General features: G+C 38.6%; 1 protein-coding gene across 4 annotated transcripts in view; it reads right to left on the reverse strand.

Moving 5' to 3' along the window:
• Nucleotides 1-608: 608 nt before the first annotated feature.
• The window catches only part of LOC105500800 (MAP3K7 C-terminal-like protein), a 55,024-nt gene continuing 41,336 nt past the window's right edge, over nucleotides 609-14,296 (reverse strand). For all 4 annotated transcript variants that reach the window (XM_011926471.1, XM_011926468.1, XM_011926469.1 and 1 more), the window contains one exon: nucleotides 609-1,781. In XM_011926471.1, coding sequence (XP_011781861.1) covers nucleotides 1,601-1,781 — 181 coding nt within the window. In that variant the 3' untranslated portion in view covers nucleotides 609-1,600. The remainder of the gene's footprint in view (nucleotides 1,782-14,296) is intronic.

Genomic DNA, 14,296 nt, shown 5'->3' on the forward strand with positions numbered 1-14,296 from the left:
TGAGGTCATCGTTTTAATGAATTATTCCTTTTTTCTGTTTTTTGGGCAAATATTGCAAGATAGAAATGCATCACATTCAGTATTGAAGCTCTGAGTTATTTATATGAGAAATCACAGTCTTTCTAAGAAATGGGACTTTAGGCCAGGTGCAGTGGCTCACGCCTGGAGTCCCAGCACTTTGGGAGGCCGAGGTGGGCAGATCATCCAAGATCAGGAGTTTGAGACCAGCCTGGCCAACATGGTGAAATCCCATCTCTACCACAAATACAAAAATTAGCCAGGCGTGGTGGCGGGCACCCATAATCCCAGCTAATTGGGAGGCTGAGGCAGGAGAATCGCTTGAACCTGGGAGGCAGAGGTTGCAGTGAGCTGAGATCTTGCCACTGCACTCCAGCCTGGGTGACGGAGCGAGACTCCATGAAAGAAAGGAAGGAAGGAAGGAAGGAAGGAAGGAAGGAAGGAAGGAAGGAAGGAAAGGAAAGGAAGAAATGGAACTTCGCTTCTTTTTTTTGGCATATGCAAATACAGCTAAGAACCAGTTTCGGACCAGGGCTAGGTCATCCCAACGTCTAGCACAAAGGAGGTTAAGAAAGGAGCAAACTAGAAACTGTCAGTTTTGATCCATGTTTAATGAAAAAGAAGTTACATGAATAGAAATGGACATAAAACAAAGAATTCAATTTGAGAAAATGCGGTGATAGGTGGAACAAGGAGAAATTGTTTTAATTCTGAATTTACTCGCATATTCCTATTAGCTGTTACTGATCTAAAACATCTCCTTAAATCCAAAACAATAGTTACAAGTTCACTGATGTTTTCATGGGCAATCACCCAAATAATGTCCAAACAATCTTTTTCCATGTCCCCCCTCCCCCCAGAACACACACAGGCAAAGGCAGAGATGTTTACTGTAAGGTCACATGGCGTGAAGCAAATGCAGCCTTATCGGTTTATTATTACAACAGCTAGTTAGCACTGGCAAATGTGCTTTTGTTACAAACACAGTTTCTGCTAATAATTTCATGAACAAGCTTTTAGGATATGTGACCATTTATTCTTAGTACAATCAATCATTGAAGAATAAAAATCAGAGTATAAAAGCTTATACTCTGGTGAATATAAATACATGCAGAGAAGTTTCTGAGAGTTTAAATTTGAGCATATTTGAAATATTAAAGGCGCGAAATTTTAAAAATACACATGTGAAACTACAGTGAACATGTTACGGGTTTGTTGCATGGCTTGACTCTGCTCAGCCCATGATTCTTAGCTGGGTCAGTCAATATTCTATTTTTATTGTTTTCTACCCCGTTGTACGGCATGATCATATCTTCCTAAAAAAGAAAAAAATATATATCTTTGGAAAATAATTCTGATCTCCAAAAACATATACTAGTAATAGTTTCACATTAATGATCTCATTTAAAATATCCCTTCTCTCAAGCTAGAAGCTGGCAAGCAGTAAATTCATCATAGACAGTTGCCATGTGGGTAATACAGAGAAGCAATAGATCTGACTCGTTATTCGTTTAAAATAAAAATCTTTTGGCGAGCACAGGGCAGTCATCCACCTCATATGCTCACACTGAAAAATTTAAAGTTAGGATGAGCCCTGCCTCTTCTGATACTGTATTCGAAGTTTCTCCAGTTGTTCCACACATTGAGACTGGGCCAACCTCAACGTCCGATTCTCCTCCGTCAGAGCCTCGAATTCCCGAACCAGCTCAGCAGCATCCACCTTCTCCTTTTCTGCCTGATCCAACTTGGCAATGAGCTCCTTCCTGAAGATTCAGGGTACAGGGCAGGAAGAAGCACAGAATTCAACGCAAACAAATTAAATTATTCAGTAATAGCATGACGGAAGTAGAATGATTCATTCGTTTCTTCTGAATTGTTTCCCATCTCTACTTGCCTCCAGTGACTTTTATTTGTCCAGCTTTGTAAGTTTTATGTCCCATTTATTCTAGCATCTCTACTAGACACTTCCAAAATACTAACTATACACCAAAAGTCCTATGGGTTAATAGTCAAAAACATGATCATTTTAAGAATGCAAAAAATTGTAAAAATAATAATTTAGAAAAAAATCTGTGTATAATTTTTCATAATTTAAGATGCTGCCTATTGTCTTGTAGGGAGGACAACTATAGTTTTCTCTCGGCTGAGTCTTTGTCTCCCAAATTCGTTGTTATCTTCCTTTGTTTCCTATGTCGGAGTTGAACAAATCTCCAATAGACTTCTTTGAACTACAGAATCCCAACTCTGTCCTTGTAGATATTACCTCCTATGTCTTTCCCTAATCCTTACATATATATTGCAGCCCAAATTAACAAAACGATGCGTCCACATTTGATGCTGGCCTGACTCTAGAATTGAGGAAGCAGGCTGAAGGTACTGTAGGAAAACTGTAATGATAACACTTTAAAGAAACTCAGTTCTTAGTTAATATTTGTAAATAATTCATTGATGTAAATACACACAATAAGGAACTAAAGGCTGGGCACAGTGGTTCACGTCTGTAATCCCAGCACTTTGGGAGACCTAGGCAAATGGATCGCTTGAGTCCCAGAGTTTGAGACCATCCTTGGCAACATAGCGAGACACCGTCTCTACAAAAAATTAGGAAACCAGCTGAGTATGATGGCTGACAACCGTAGTTCCAGCTACTTGGGAGGCTGTAGCAGGAGGATCACTTGAGCCTGGGAGGTTGAGGCTGCAGTGAGCTATAATTGTGCCACTATACTCCAGCCTGGGCAAAAAAGTGAAATCCTGTCTCAAAAAAGTAAATAAATAAGCAAAGTAATGGGTTAAAGATCTTCAGTCCGTGTGTAGATTTAATAAACATGACAACCCAAAGGATACCAGGTCTGTCTCCCTTATGGAGGTCAGGTAATCCTAACCTAGACAAAATCTAACTGAATTCTCCTTTGCCTCATAGTTCTTCCTCCTCTGTAGCACAAAAAACAGTTGGTAAATGTCCTTCAGATACAGAGTTTTCTAGATGGGTTTTCCAAAGAAAAGGCTTTGCACTGCTGGTGTTAACGTTAGATGACTGTAGGTTGTACTGAAAACTTTATTAGATTTTTGAATTAAATTAAATAAATGTGTATTTTTAAATACAAACCAACACATCTAACCCATGATTTCAAAGATCTTGTGCCCTAAAAGGAGGCTAATTAGAAAAAGATCTACATAAAGATGACTCACAAAAAAAGTTGGAGTCAATAATAATGTAGATGTGGAAGTATCTGGAAGTTACTTCATGATCATTCACAGAAATTGTACCCAAATGACCAAAGCTTGGGACACACTGCCACCAGTCTCAGTCCCAAGCCTTCTCCTCCTAGGCTCCCCCTACCCTGCAAAGCTCCTGAGGTTTTACAGTTGTGTTCCTAGGAAATGGTTTTGAACCCTTGTTTTAAAGTAGTAATAACATTGCCTTAGCATCAAATACACGCAAATACTATCTTCCTTACATTCTTTCATCACTACAGTTGGCCACATTTCTAAAAGCCTCTCCTCTTCCTTCTTCCACTGATCAGATACTGATCTGACACAACATAATATGAAAAGAAGAAAGGAAAGTACATACATTCCTGAAAAGCAATAATATTCAAGTTTATATTGGAAATAAGCCTGTGGCCACTGGGAACAAGGGGCAGTGGGGGTTGCTCATCAAAACACAACCTGTAATGTTTCAATAATCTAGAGCTAGAAAACAGCCTGACCATCTCATTCAATTCGGTTTCCAAACATGTTTTATTATATAATACTATTAGTTAAAAAAAAAAAGTGAACACAAACCCAGACTACTTCTACATATGTCTGCATATTCATTCATAAATTATATACCTGCCAATCATATTACATACATTATAAAGCATACCCAAATATGGATATATAACAGGATAAGACTGGATGCTAAACCTGGGGGTAGAAGTCTGATGAGGAACAAAATATTTACATAACCTCAGAGTATCCCACAAATTACTTAATTGAAAAGTGAAATCAGTGACAAAAAATGGAAGGCCACTTTCACCAAATGACCAAAGTTGACACTGCTAGTCATGAGATAATGGACATCACATGCACTGTGAAACACACATCATTTCTGTGGTATTCCTGCCAAAAATGTACAATCTATATCTAATCATACAGACAAAATTTAATTCAGGGAAATTCTACAAAATTGCTAACCTGTATCTTAAAAAATGTCAAGAACTCCTCCATATGTAAAGAAACCAAAAAGAAATGACAACACAGGCAATGTGCTATTCTGAACTGAAAAAAAAAATAGTTTTGAAGAACATTATTGGGAAACTGATGTAATTTGAATATGAACTGTGAATTACATAATAATACTGTATCAGTGCTAAATTTCTTGATTTTAATTATTATACCATGGTTAAAAGAGAGAATGTTATTGTTTTAGAATATACTTACTGAAGTATTTAGGGCAATATGGAACATGATGGTGTATGTACGCATATGTATATACCCCCACACATATATGCATACGCATACATACATGTATTTGCACACATGTATACATACACATATGTATATATGTATGTGTGTGTATATGAGAGACAGAGAGAGAGAAAGAAAGAAAACCCCAGTACTGTCGTGAGGAAGAATAAGGCACAACTGGGGAAAGTTTTAGTAACTGTTGAATCCAGTAAAGGATATATGGGAATGTGTTTTTTTGTTTTGTTTTGTTTTTTTGGAGATGGAGTCTCACTCTGTCACCCAGGCCAGAGTGCAGTGGTGTGATCTCAGCTCACTGCAACCTCTGCCTCCTGGGATCAAGTGATTCTCTTGCCTCAGCCTCCCGAGTAGCTGGGACTGCAGGTGTGTGCCACCACACTTGGCTCATTTTTGTATTTTTAGTATAGACGGGGTTTCACCACGTTGGCTAGGCTGGTCCTGACCTCAGGTGATCTGCCTGCCTCAGCCTCCCAAAGTACTGGGTTTATAGGCATGAGCCACTGTGCCCAGCCGGGAGTTCTTTATACTACTTTTGCAATTTTTCTCTAGGTTTGAAACTATCAAAATGCAGTTATCCTGAAAAAAAGACAAGGAGTAAACAAGGATAAAAGTTCTAGTATTTTCTTCCTGTGCCCAGTGGCCTGCCTTGGATACCCACTTTGGTGTCCCCTGAGCAAAACCAGACATTAGAAAGTGTCCAATCAGGGAAAACTGGAAGATAATGTATATCACTGATACACATATAAACAAAGTTCCTTTGGGCTGTTACTGATTTTTGAATCTTCCACACTGTTTAGAATAGAATAGGCTCGCAATAAATACTTACTGAATAAATAATTGAAGAAAAAGGTAGCTCAGAGATACAGTAATTTATGTGTTAAAAATGAGGAAATAGAAACTGAAAGTGTTCCATTTAATGGAAAAAGTCACACAGCTAATAAGAAAGCGCCAGAAACCAAGCCTATCTTCTGATTAAATGTTTAGTTTTGTGTCCCTAAGCATAGCTTAGGTAGTAAGTGTCAATAATTAATTATTGATTAGTAAAATTCCTCATGTAATTATTTTTAAAACATTAATGAGTAAAACCTATAAAAAAAAAAAAAAAGAGGCCAGGCTCAGAGGCTCACACCTGTAATCCTAGCACTTTGAGAGGCCGAGGTGGGCGGATAACTTGTGGTCAGGAGTTCGAGACCAGCCTGGCCAACATGGTGAAACCCTGTGTCAACTGAAAATACAAAAATTAGCCAGGCATGGTGGTGTGTGCCTGTAATTCCAGCTACTCAGGAGGCTGAGGCAGGAGAATCGCTGGCACCTGGGAGGTGGAGATGCAGTGAGCCAAGATCCCATCACTGCACTCCTGCCTGGGCAACAGAGTGAGACTTCATCTCAAAAAAAAAAAAAAAAAAAAAAAAGAGAGAGAGAGAGACATGCTTTAAATCCCCTATCCATCAAACAGATCATCTATTCCTGTTCTATTTTTCCCTTCAAATTGCTTGTGTCATATAAATGATTTAGGTGGAAATAGAGTTTTGCTTTCAAATCATGGTCTGGGAGGTGGTGCTAATGGGGATAACAATGGCTATTTCCCTGGCTCCATATCTAACCTCATGTAAAACTCCTGAAGCTACCTGTCATTAATTTTGACTGACAGAGGTAATAAATCACAAAATCATAGATTTTTACAATTTGAAAGAATAGTCTAAATTTAGACAATTTAGTCTAATCTTCTTGCATTGGAGAAAGTCAATAATAATTTCTTCTTTACTGGAACCCAGAAGACTCAGTGGATATGTTTCTAAATTAGTTTCATGTATTTGATAAGCAATTATACAGCCATCCAATGAAAACTGTCAAAACGTCTGTTGCTTCCTGTCCAGAACCTATTTATATAGACATATTTATGCTCATCCATTAGCAATTCATAATTAAACCGTGGCACATCAAGCTACAAAAACAATCTTATAAATAGATGATCTGAAGAACAAATCAATATTTATTATAGGCTAGAATGTGGTTCTGCCTTTGATTTATTGGTTCTATTTGTATCGTTTCCTTGAATGTAATGTAATATGGCGGTAGAAGACAATAGTCAGAGAGACCTTATTTCTGCAGCCACGAATCTGTAACATAGCTTTCCACATGATGCCATTCAATAGCCTCAAAGGTTATAACTTTGGAGTCCACCATAGCTCATCTGTTGTCCCCATCCTAAGCCACATGCCTGGAAAGGTTTTTAGTTGCTAAAACAAATAGGGGAAGAGAAAGTCCAAGTGAATTGGTTAAGAAAACTTTCAAACTTTGTGGAAATTAATTCCAAAATTAAGGAGATTCTTTATGTTGCAGGAGTTTGAGACGTGGATTCATCACCGGGAGAAATATTTCTCTGTGCTGAGGAGACCACTACTAGGGATCTTGGCACTGTCAAAGTTAACTAAGGACTTTTATTTGGGAAAGGCAAAATTCTAGACAGTTTGGCCCCAGTGAGCTAAAGAATTTGGGGCAATAATATAATAAAATATCTTTATCATAGGGAGAATTTTATTTTTAAATAGGGATTTAGACTGTACTGTTGGTGGATCTTCAGAGATTTATGTCCAAGTAAAAGCATTCACACACAGGAGAGGAGTCAATGCCTCACGATGACAGAAAGGATGCCAAAGTCTACCTTCATTTTATCCAGGTGGAGGAATAATAAATGATATTGAACTGAGATTTCCAAAGCTCAGTCTAGACTATGTTGTTGAAGCCATACAAATGCTTAATGCATGAACAAATGTACTAATATCTATTGGGAAGCAAAGGGCAATACGGCACCCTTGCAGGAGGAAGTCAGACTTGCTCCAAAGCAGGATTTCTCATCCTTGGTACAACTGACATTGTGGGCCAGGCAATTCTTTGTTGTTGGGCACTGTGTATACATTGGCATTGTAGGAAGTCTGGCAGTAACCTTGGCCTCTACTCACTAGATGTCAATAGCAAACCCACACTCACCCCCAGTCATTCCAGCCAAAAATGTCTCTAAGTATGGCCAGTGTAGGATGGGGCAGGTGTGGAGAATTTCCCAGTTAAGCACCACCGCTCTAAAGGAAATGGAGATTCCCACTATCAATCGCCCTATAAAGAATTAATCCTGAGACAGGAAGAAAGTGGACGGCAAAAGGTTTCTTCACTCTGCTTCCCCAGAGATTGGATTGGAGCCTCTTTCCTCAGCAAGGGAAACCTACTGAAAGGAGCTCTCACTGAGAAGAGTAAATATGCTTTCCCTTTTAACCCACTTAATGCCTGAGGCTGCAATTTTTTGAATTTGAAAAATCAGACCTTGGCAATGACCTTGAGCAGTAGGATATAAATGACTCCCACATTTAGTGTTCCAATAATGGAACACTAGGCATAAGTTTAATATAGTTTCGGACAGACAATTAGGTGTAGAAATACTTGGGAATGAAATACCCATTAAATCACTGGGCTGCACGTATTTATGTGGTGTAAAACACCCAAATCATTATGATTGGGGCATTAACAGAAAGCGTAATCTCACAGCCTGATGGCATCTGGGATATTGAAATTTCACAAAAAACTAAATACTAAAATGAAAGAATACCTTTGGCTACATCTCTGTCTCCATAAACAAAGTAAAGAACTGAGGCAGTCCTTTACTCTTCTACTCATTGGCTTAGCAAGTATTTATTGAAAGTCTGTTACAAGCCAGCCACCGTCTTCTATTCTTGCTAGCCAAGTCAGTCTTGGGAAGCGCATCTCCACAGCTGGAAAATGAACTCAAATCTCATATCTCACCCAGAAGGCATCTTACTCGTATCAGACATCGTAGGAAAGAGAAAATAGAACTTTTCTCCACATTACTATATATCCTGCAAACACTCGTGGAGAAATATCTCCATGTACCTTATATTTATGATAACGAAAATGTAATTTCTGGAGGCTGAGTAAATATTTCAGAAAAATATCTTAGGTATATAAAAGTGAGGTTCGGTTTCCAGTGTTACCTTCCTGTGGAATCCTTTTTCAAAGAAAGTCATACCCTGAAGGGATGCAAATAAAACAGATAAAATTGGTCCTTCTCTGGTTGATCTGGGTACAGTCCCCTGCCTGACACCCTCTCCCTCCTGAATCTGTGAGAGACTCCTCAGAACACACTTTAAAAGCTTCTGCCTTTGGGAATATCCTTAAGAAATAAATGCTTCTGGTTAAACATTAAAAAAAAGTTAAAATCTCCTATTATTAGAAATCTCAGATAAATATCATGACTAAAAACAAATCAAAATTGCACGAATTTTAGTTTATGCCTTTGGAAATTACATATGTACCCTTTTGCCCCATCCTGATATGTGCCCCTAGATGAGATGTTACTCCCCTAATCATCATTTTATACATTTTAAAAAGACATGAGAATATAAGTCACACATTGATTTTGATCGCCTCATATGAAAACCCCTTTCTAATATTTTGCCTGAACACGCTAAAATTATGTAACATTTTTCACCTCAGAGACAAAAAGACAATCAAATTAAAAAACAGGCAAAAGATCTTTAGAGTTATTTCTCCAAGAAGACATAGAAACAGCCAATGAAGCACAGGAGAACCCGTGCAACATCATTAGCCATCAGACAACTGTAAATCAAAACCACAATGACACATTGTTTCACACCCACTAGAGATGGCTAGAATCTAAAAGGCACAGGAAGTGTTGGCAAAGATGTGGAAAAATTGGAACCTTGATACACTGCTGGCAAGAATATAAAATGTCAACCCCTTTGAAAACAGTCTGGCAGTTTCTCAAAAGGTTACACATTGAGTTATCATATAAGCCAACAATTCTACTGCTAGGAACCTACTCAAGAGAATTGAAAACATACGTCTACCTCAAAAATTGCACACAAATGTTCACAGCAGCATTATTCACAATAGCTAAGAAGTGCAAACCAACCCATTAAATGTCCATTCGCCTATAAAAGAATAAAATATTGTATATTCATACAATGGAATATTATTCAGCAATAGAAGAATAAAGTACTGATGCATGATACAATGTGAGTGAACCCTAAAAACATTATGCTAAGTGAAAAAAGCCAATCACAAAAGATTGCATATTATATGATTCCATTTGTATGAAATTCCAGAATAAGCAAATCCATAGAGACAGAAAGTAGATTATTGGTTGCCAAAGTCCAGAAATCAAGGGTCAATGGGGAGTAACTGCCAAAGGGTGCCAGATTTATTTCCTCAGTGAAGGAAATGTTGTAAAGTTGGTGATGGTTGCACAACTCTGTGAATATACTGAAAACCACCGAATTATAATAGCCAGGATATAGGATCAACCTAAGTGTCCAAGTGTCCATCAGTAGAAGAATAGATGTTTTAATGTGATACATCTATACAATGGAATACTACTCAGCCATTTTAAAAAATGAAATCTTGTCATTTGCAACAACATGGATGAACCTGGAGGACATTATGTTAAATGAAATAAGCCAGGCACAGAAGCACAAAGACCACATGATCTCACTTCTATGTGGAATCTAAAAATGTTGATCTCATTGATGTAGAGAGTAGAATAGTGATTACCAGAGGCTGGGGAGAGTGGTAGGGAGAGGGGCATGGGATGAGGTTATTCAATGGGTACATAGTTACAGTTAAACAGGAGGAATAACTTCTGGTGTTCTCCTGTACAGTAGGGTGACTGTAGTTAACAATGATGTACACTTCAAAACAGCTAAAAGAGAGAATTTTGAATGTTCTCATCACAAAGAAATGACAAATGTTCGAGGTGATGAATATGCTAATCACACTGATTTGATCATTACACAATGTATGAAAACATTACACTAGACCCCGTAACTAAGTACAATTATTACGTGTCAATTAAAAACAAAATAAAACTGGCCAGGTGCATGGCTCACGCCTCTAATCCCAGCACTTTGGGAGGCCGATCACTTGAGGCCAGGAGTTTGAGAGCAGCCTGGCTAACATGGTGAAACCCTGACTCTACTAAAAATATAAAAATTAGCCCAGAGTTGGGACACACACTTGTAATCCCAGCTATTCGGGGGGCTGAGGTGGGAGGATCGCTTGAACCTGGGAGGCAGAGGTTGCAGTGAGCCAAGATGGCACCACTGCACTCCAGCCTGGGCAACTGAGCAAGACTCTCTCTCAGAAAAATAAAATAAAATAAAATAGTTTATAAAAAATATATAACATGAGGATGCAAAGACATAAGGATGACACAATTGACTTTGGGGACTCGGGAAAGGGTGGGAGAGGGGTGGGGAATAAAAGACTACACATCAGGTGACAGGTGCACCAAAATCTCAGAAATCATCACTAAAGAACTTACTCATGTAACCAATCACCACCTGTGTCCCAAAAACATATTGAAATAAAAAAATCAAAATGAATAAATCAAACATTCTTCAATCTGACTTTTCCGAGAGTCTGTCTCTTTTTCTGACATTTAAGTTAATCTTCTAAACACCAAAGTACCCAACACAATATTTCATACCAAAAAAAAAATAAATAAGTGGTTTCTCTACTGGACAAGATAAAATGCTTTATCTGGAACAAAGCAAACTTTACAGTTGATTGTCGTTTAATAATATACTTTAAAAATTTTCTGTCAAACAATTTGGTAATAGATTTCATTTTTAATTTTTTTTTCTAAATTTGGTGATAGATTTCAAAAGCCATAAAATGTCTATATCTCACTTCAATGAGTTTCATATTACATACACAAAAAGCTATGTATGTTGTAGAAAAATGCTTATAATATTTACGGAAACAAATCATTTTATACATTCCATGTTACTGTATATGCAATTATATTAAAATGTCTCTTCACATGCAAAAGGCCTCGAAATAATTAGATTAAAATGATGGAGTTCTTTAAAGATATCAGAATTCTTGGTAATTTTTCAAAGCTTTCAAGAAAGTCTTTCCCACCTTTTTTTACACTGAGAAGAAAAAAAATCAGTAAAAATATAACAAGCCTCTCGTACATCATTGGTCATAAGCCAGAAGTGATTCTTTAAATTGGATTCAGCCAATGCTGAGTTTATAATCCTAGAAAATGTTTGACTCTCTTTCTCCATCCAACAGATACGATTTAAAATAACAGTTTCAGCAACTCTTCTCATCACGCCTCTTCAAATTCTCTCAAACTTGATCCAGGGAGACCTCCTCTGGAGATGAGAGAGAAGTTCAGTTTGGAGTTCAAACCTTAAGCAGTGTCTGAATGACTCCAATAAAGAAAAACTCTCTTGAAATACCTTAGTTAGCGTCTCTTTGCATCTAGCTTATGCCAGCCAAGGTAGAGGCAACACAATCAGCTACACTTTATGAAATGATGGGAAAGAAATTCTCACAGAATCATCAAAAAATGGAGACCTAATTACTTGGGTCAAATTCATTTGGCCCAATATATCTTGCTTGAAAATAAAGACTGTTCAGGAAAAGATCTGATTGAAAATGAATTTCCACTTCAGTAAAGTCTTAACAAAAATAACGATCATTAATAATCCTTGGAAAACCAAGCTCTTATATTTACAAATATAAGATACTACCATATTTCCCAATTTAACAATGTATCCTAGCGGTTTTTGTTTTGTTTTGTTTTGTTTAATCCCCTGAATAGCTGGGATTACAGGTGTGTGTCCCAACTCTGGGCTAATTTTTATATTTTTAGTAGAGTCAGGGTTTCACCATGTTGGCCAGGCTGCTCTCAAACTCCTGGCCTCAAGTGATCTGCCTCCCAAAGTCCTGGGATTAGAGGCGTGAGCCATGCGCCTGGCCAGTTTTATTTTGTTTTTAATTGACATGTAGTAACTGTACTTAGTTATGGGGTCTAGTGTAATGTTTTCATACATTGTGTAATGATCAAACCAGTGTGATCAGCGTATTCATCACCTCGAATATTTGTCATTTCTTTGTAATGAGAACATTCAAAATCCTCTCTTTTAGCTGTTTTGAAGTGTACATCATTGTTAACTACAGTCACCCTACTGTACAGGAGAACACCAGAAGTTATTCCTCCTGTTTAACTGTAACTATGTACCCATTGAATAACCCCATCCCATGCCCCTCTCCCTACCACTGTCGCCAGGTCTGGAGTGCAATGGTGTGATCTAGGCTCACTGCAACCTTCACCTCCCGGGTTCGAGCAATTTTCCTCCTAACAGTCCTTCATTGCTGATATTGACTCTGTAATACCAGCACTTTGGGTGGCTGAGGTGGAAGGATTGCTGTAGGTCAGGAGTTTGAGATCAGCCTGGGCAACATAGCAAGACGTCATCTCTTTAAAAAAATTTTTTTAATTAACTGGGCATGCTTGCATGCGCTTGTGGTCCCAGCTATTCAGGAGGCTGAGGTAGGAGAGTTGCTTGAGTTCAGGAGGTTGAGGCTGCAGTGAGCTATGATTGCAGCACTGCACTCCAGCCTGGGTGACAGGGCAAGCCTTTGTCTCAAAAAAAAAAAAAAAGGAAGAAAGGGCCCTGTTAGGTTAGGCCAAGAGCTTGGTGTGAACAGGGGCTCAGTGACTGGAGGACCCACCTCCTGCCCCGGGAGAAGTGAGAAGGCCAATGTAGCTGAAGTTGAGGGATGAGATTGGAAGTTCTACAGAGGTTCCAAGGCATCCCCAGGTAGGTCTTGAAATCTATGCCCAGAACTGGCTGTCACTTTCTAGCAACAAGAAACCCTAGGCAGGGAAACTAGTTACAATATTGCATCAACCAAGATCTCAAGTAATAAGTCCCAAGCCCAAATGGTAGAAGTAAGAATGAAAAAAAAGGAACTAGAGACTTTATGAAAAAGAAAAAATACATATAATGAAAGAATTTGGCCTTGGCCCTATATCTAGCCAATCATTTAGGGAGAAACTAAATAATTTGGGGAAGGGAACAAGATGAGTTCTACAGAAACACATGCAGGCATATAAGTAATTAAGGAGGGGGTCTGGCCCACTTGTGTGTGGTCTGGAAGGTTGTATAAAATACCTCCACTAGCCTGCTAGCCATGTTATTTCTAGAAGTTGACTTTTCATTTTTTTATTTTTTATTTTTATTTTTTTGAGACAGAGTCTCACTCCGTCACCCAGGCTGGAATGCAGTGGCATGATCTTGGCTCACTGCAACCTCCACCTACTGGGTTCAAGCAATTCTCGTGACTCAGCTTCCTGAGTGGCTGGGATTACAGGCATGTGCTACCTACCACTCTCAACTAATTTTTTTGTATTTTTAGTAGAGACAGGGTTTTGCCATGCTGGCCAGGCTGGTCTCGAACTCCTGACTGCAGGTGATCCGCCTGCCTTGTCTCCCAAAGTGCTGGGATTACAGGTGTCAGCCTCTGTTCCTGGCTCCTTTTATCATTTTAATATTGTTGTAGTGGTACCCGGAGTTATCATTGCTTTCAATGCAAAGAGCAAGGATATGTTTCAAACATTAGATAGGAGTCACTCTCATGTCATTATCCTACCATATCTTTTTTTTTTTTTTTTTTTGAGATGGAGTTTTGCTCTTATTGCCCAGGCTGGAATGCAATGACCCAATCTCAGCTCACTGTAACCTCCACCTCCTGGGTTCAAGTGATTCTCCTGCCTCAGCCTCCCGAGTAGCTAGGATTACACGCACCTGCCACCACACTGGGCTAATTTTTGTATTTTTAGTAGAGACAGGGTTTTGCCATGTTGGCCAGGCTGGTCTCGAACTCCTGACATCAGGTGATCTACCTGCCTCAGCCTCCCAAAGTGCTGGGATTACAGGTGTGAGTCACCGCGTCTGGTCCCTACCATATTTTTTTTTTT

This window comes from Colobus angolensis, unplaced genomic scaffold, assembly GCF_000951035.1.
Source record: "Colobus angolensis palliatus isolate OR3802 unplaced genomic scaffold, Cang.pa_1.0 Scaffold69, whole genome shotgun sequence".
In the NCBI taxonomy this organism is placed as follows: domain Eukaryota; kingdom Metazoa; phylum Chordata; class Mammalia; order Primates; family Cercopithecidae; genus Colobus; species Colobus angolensis.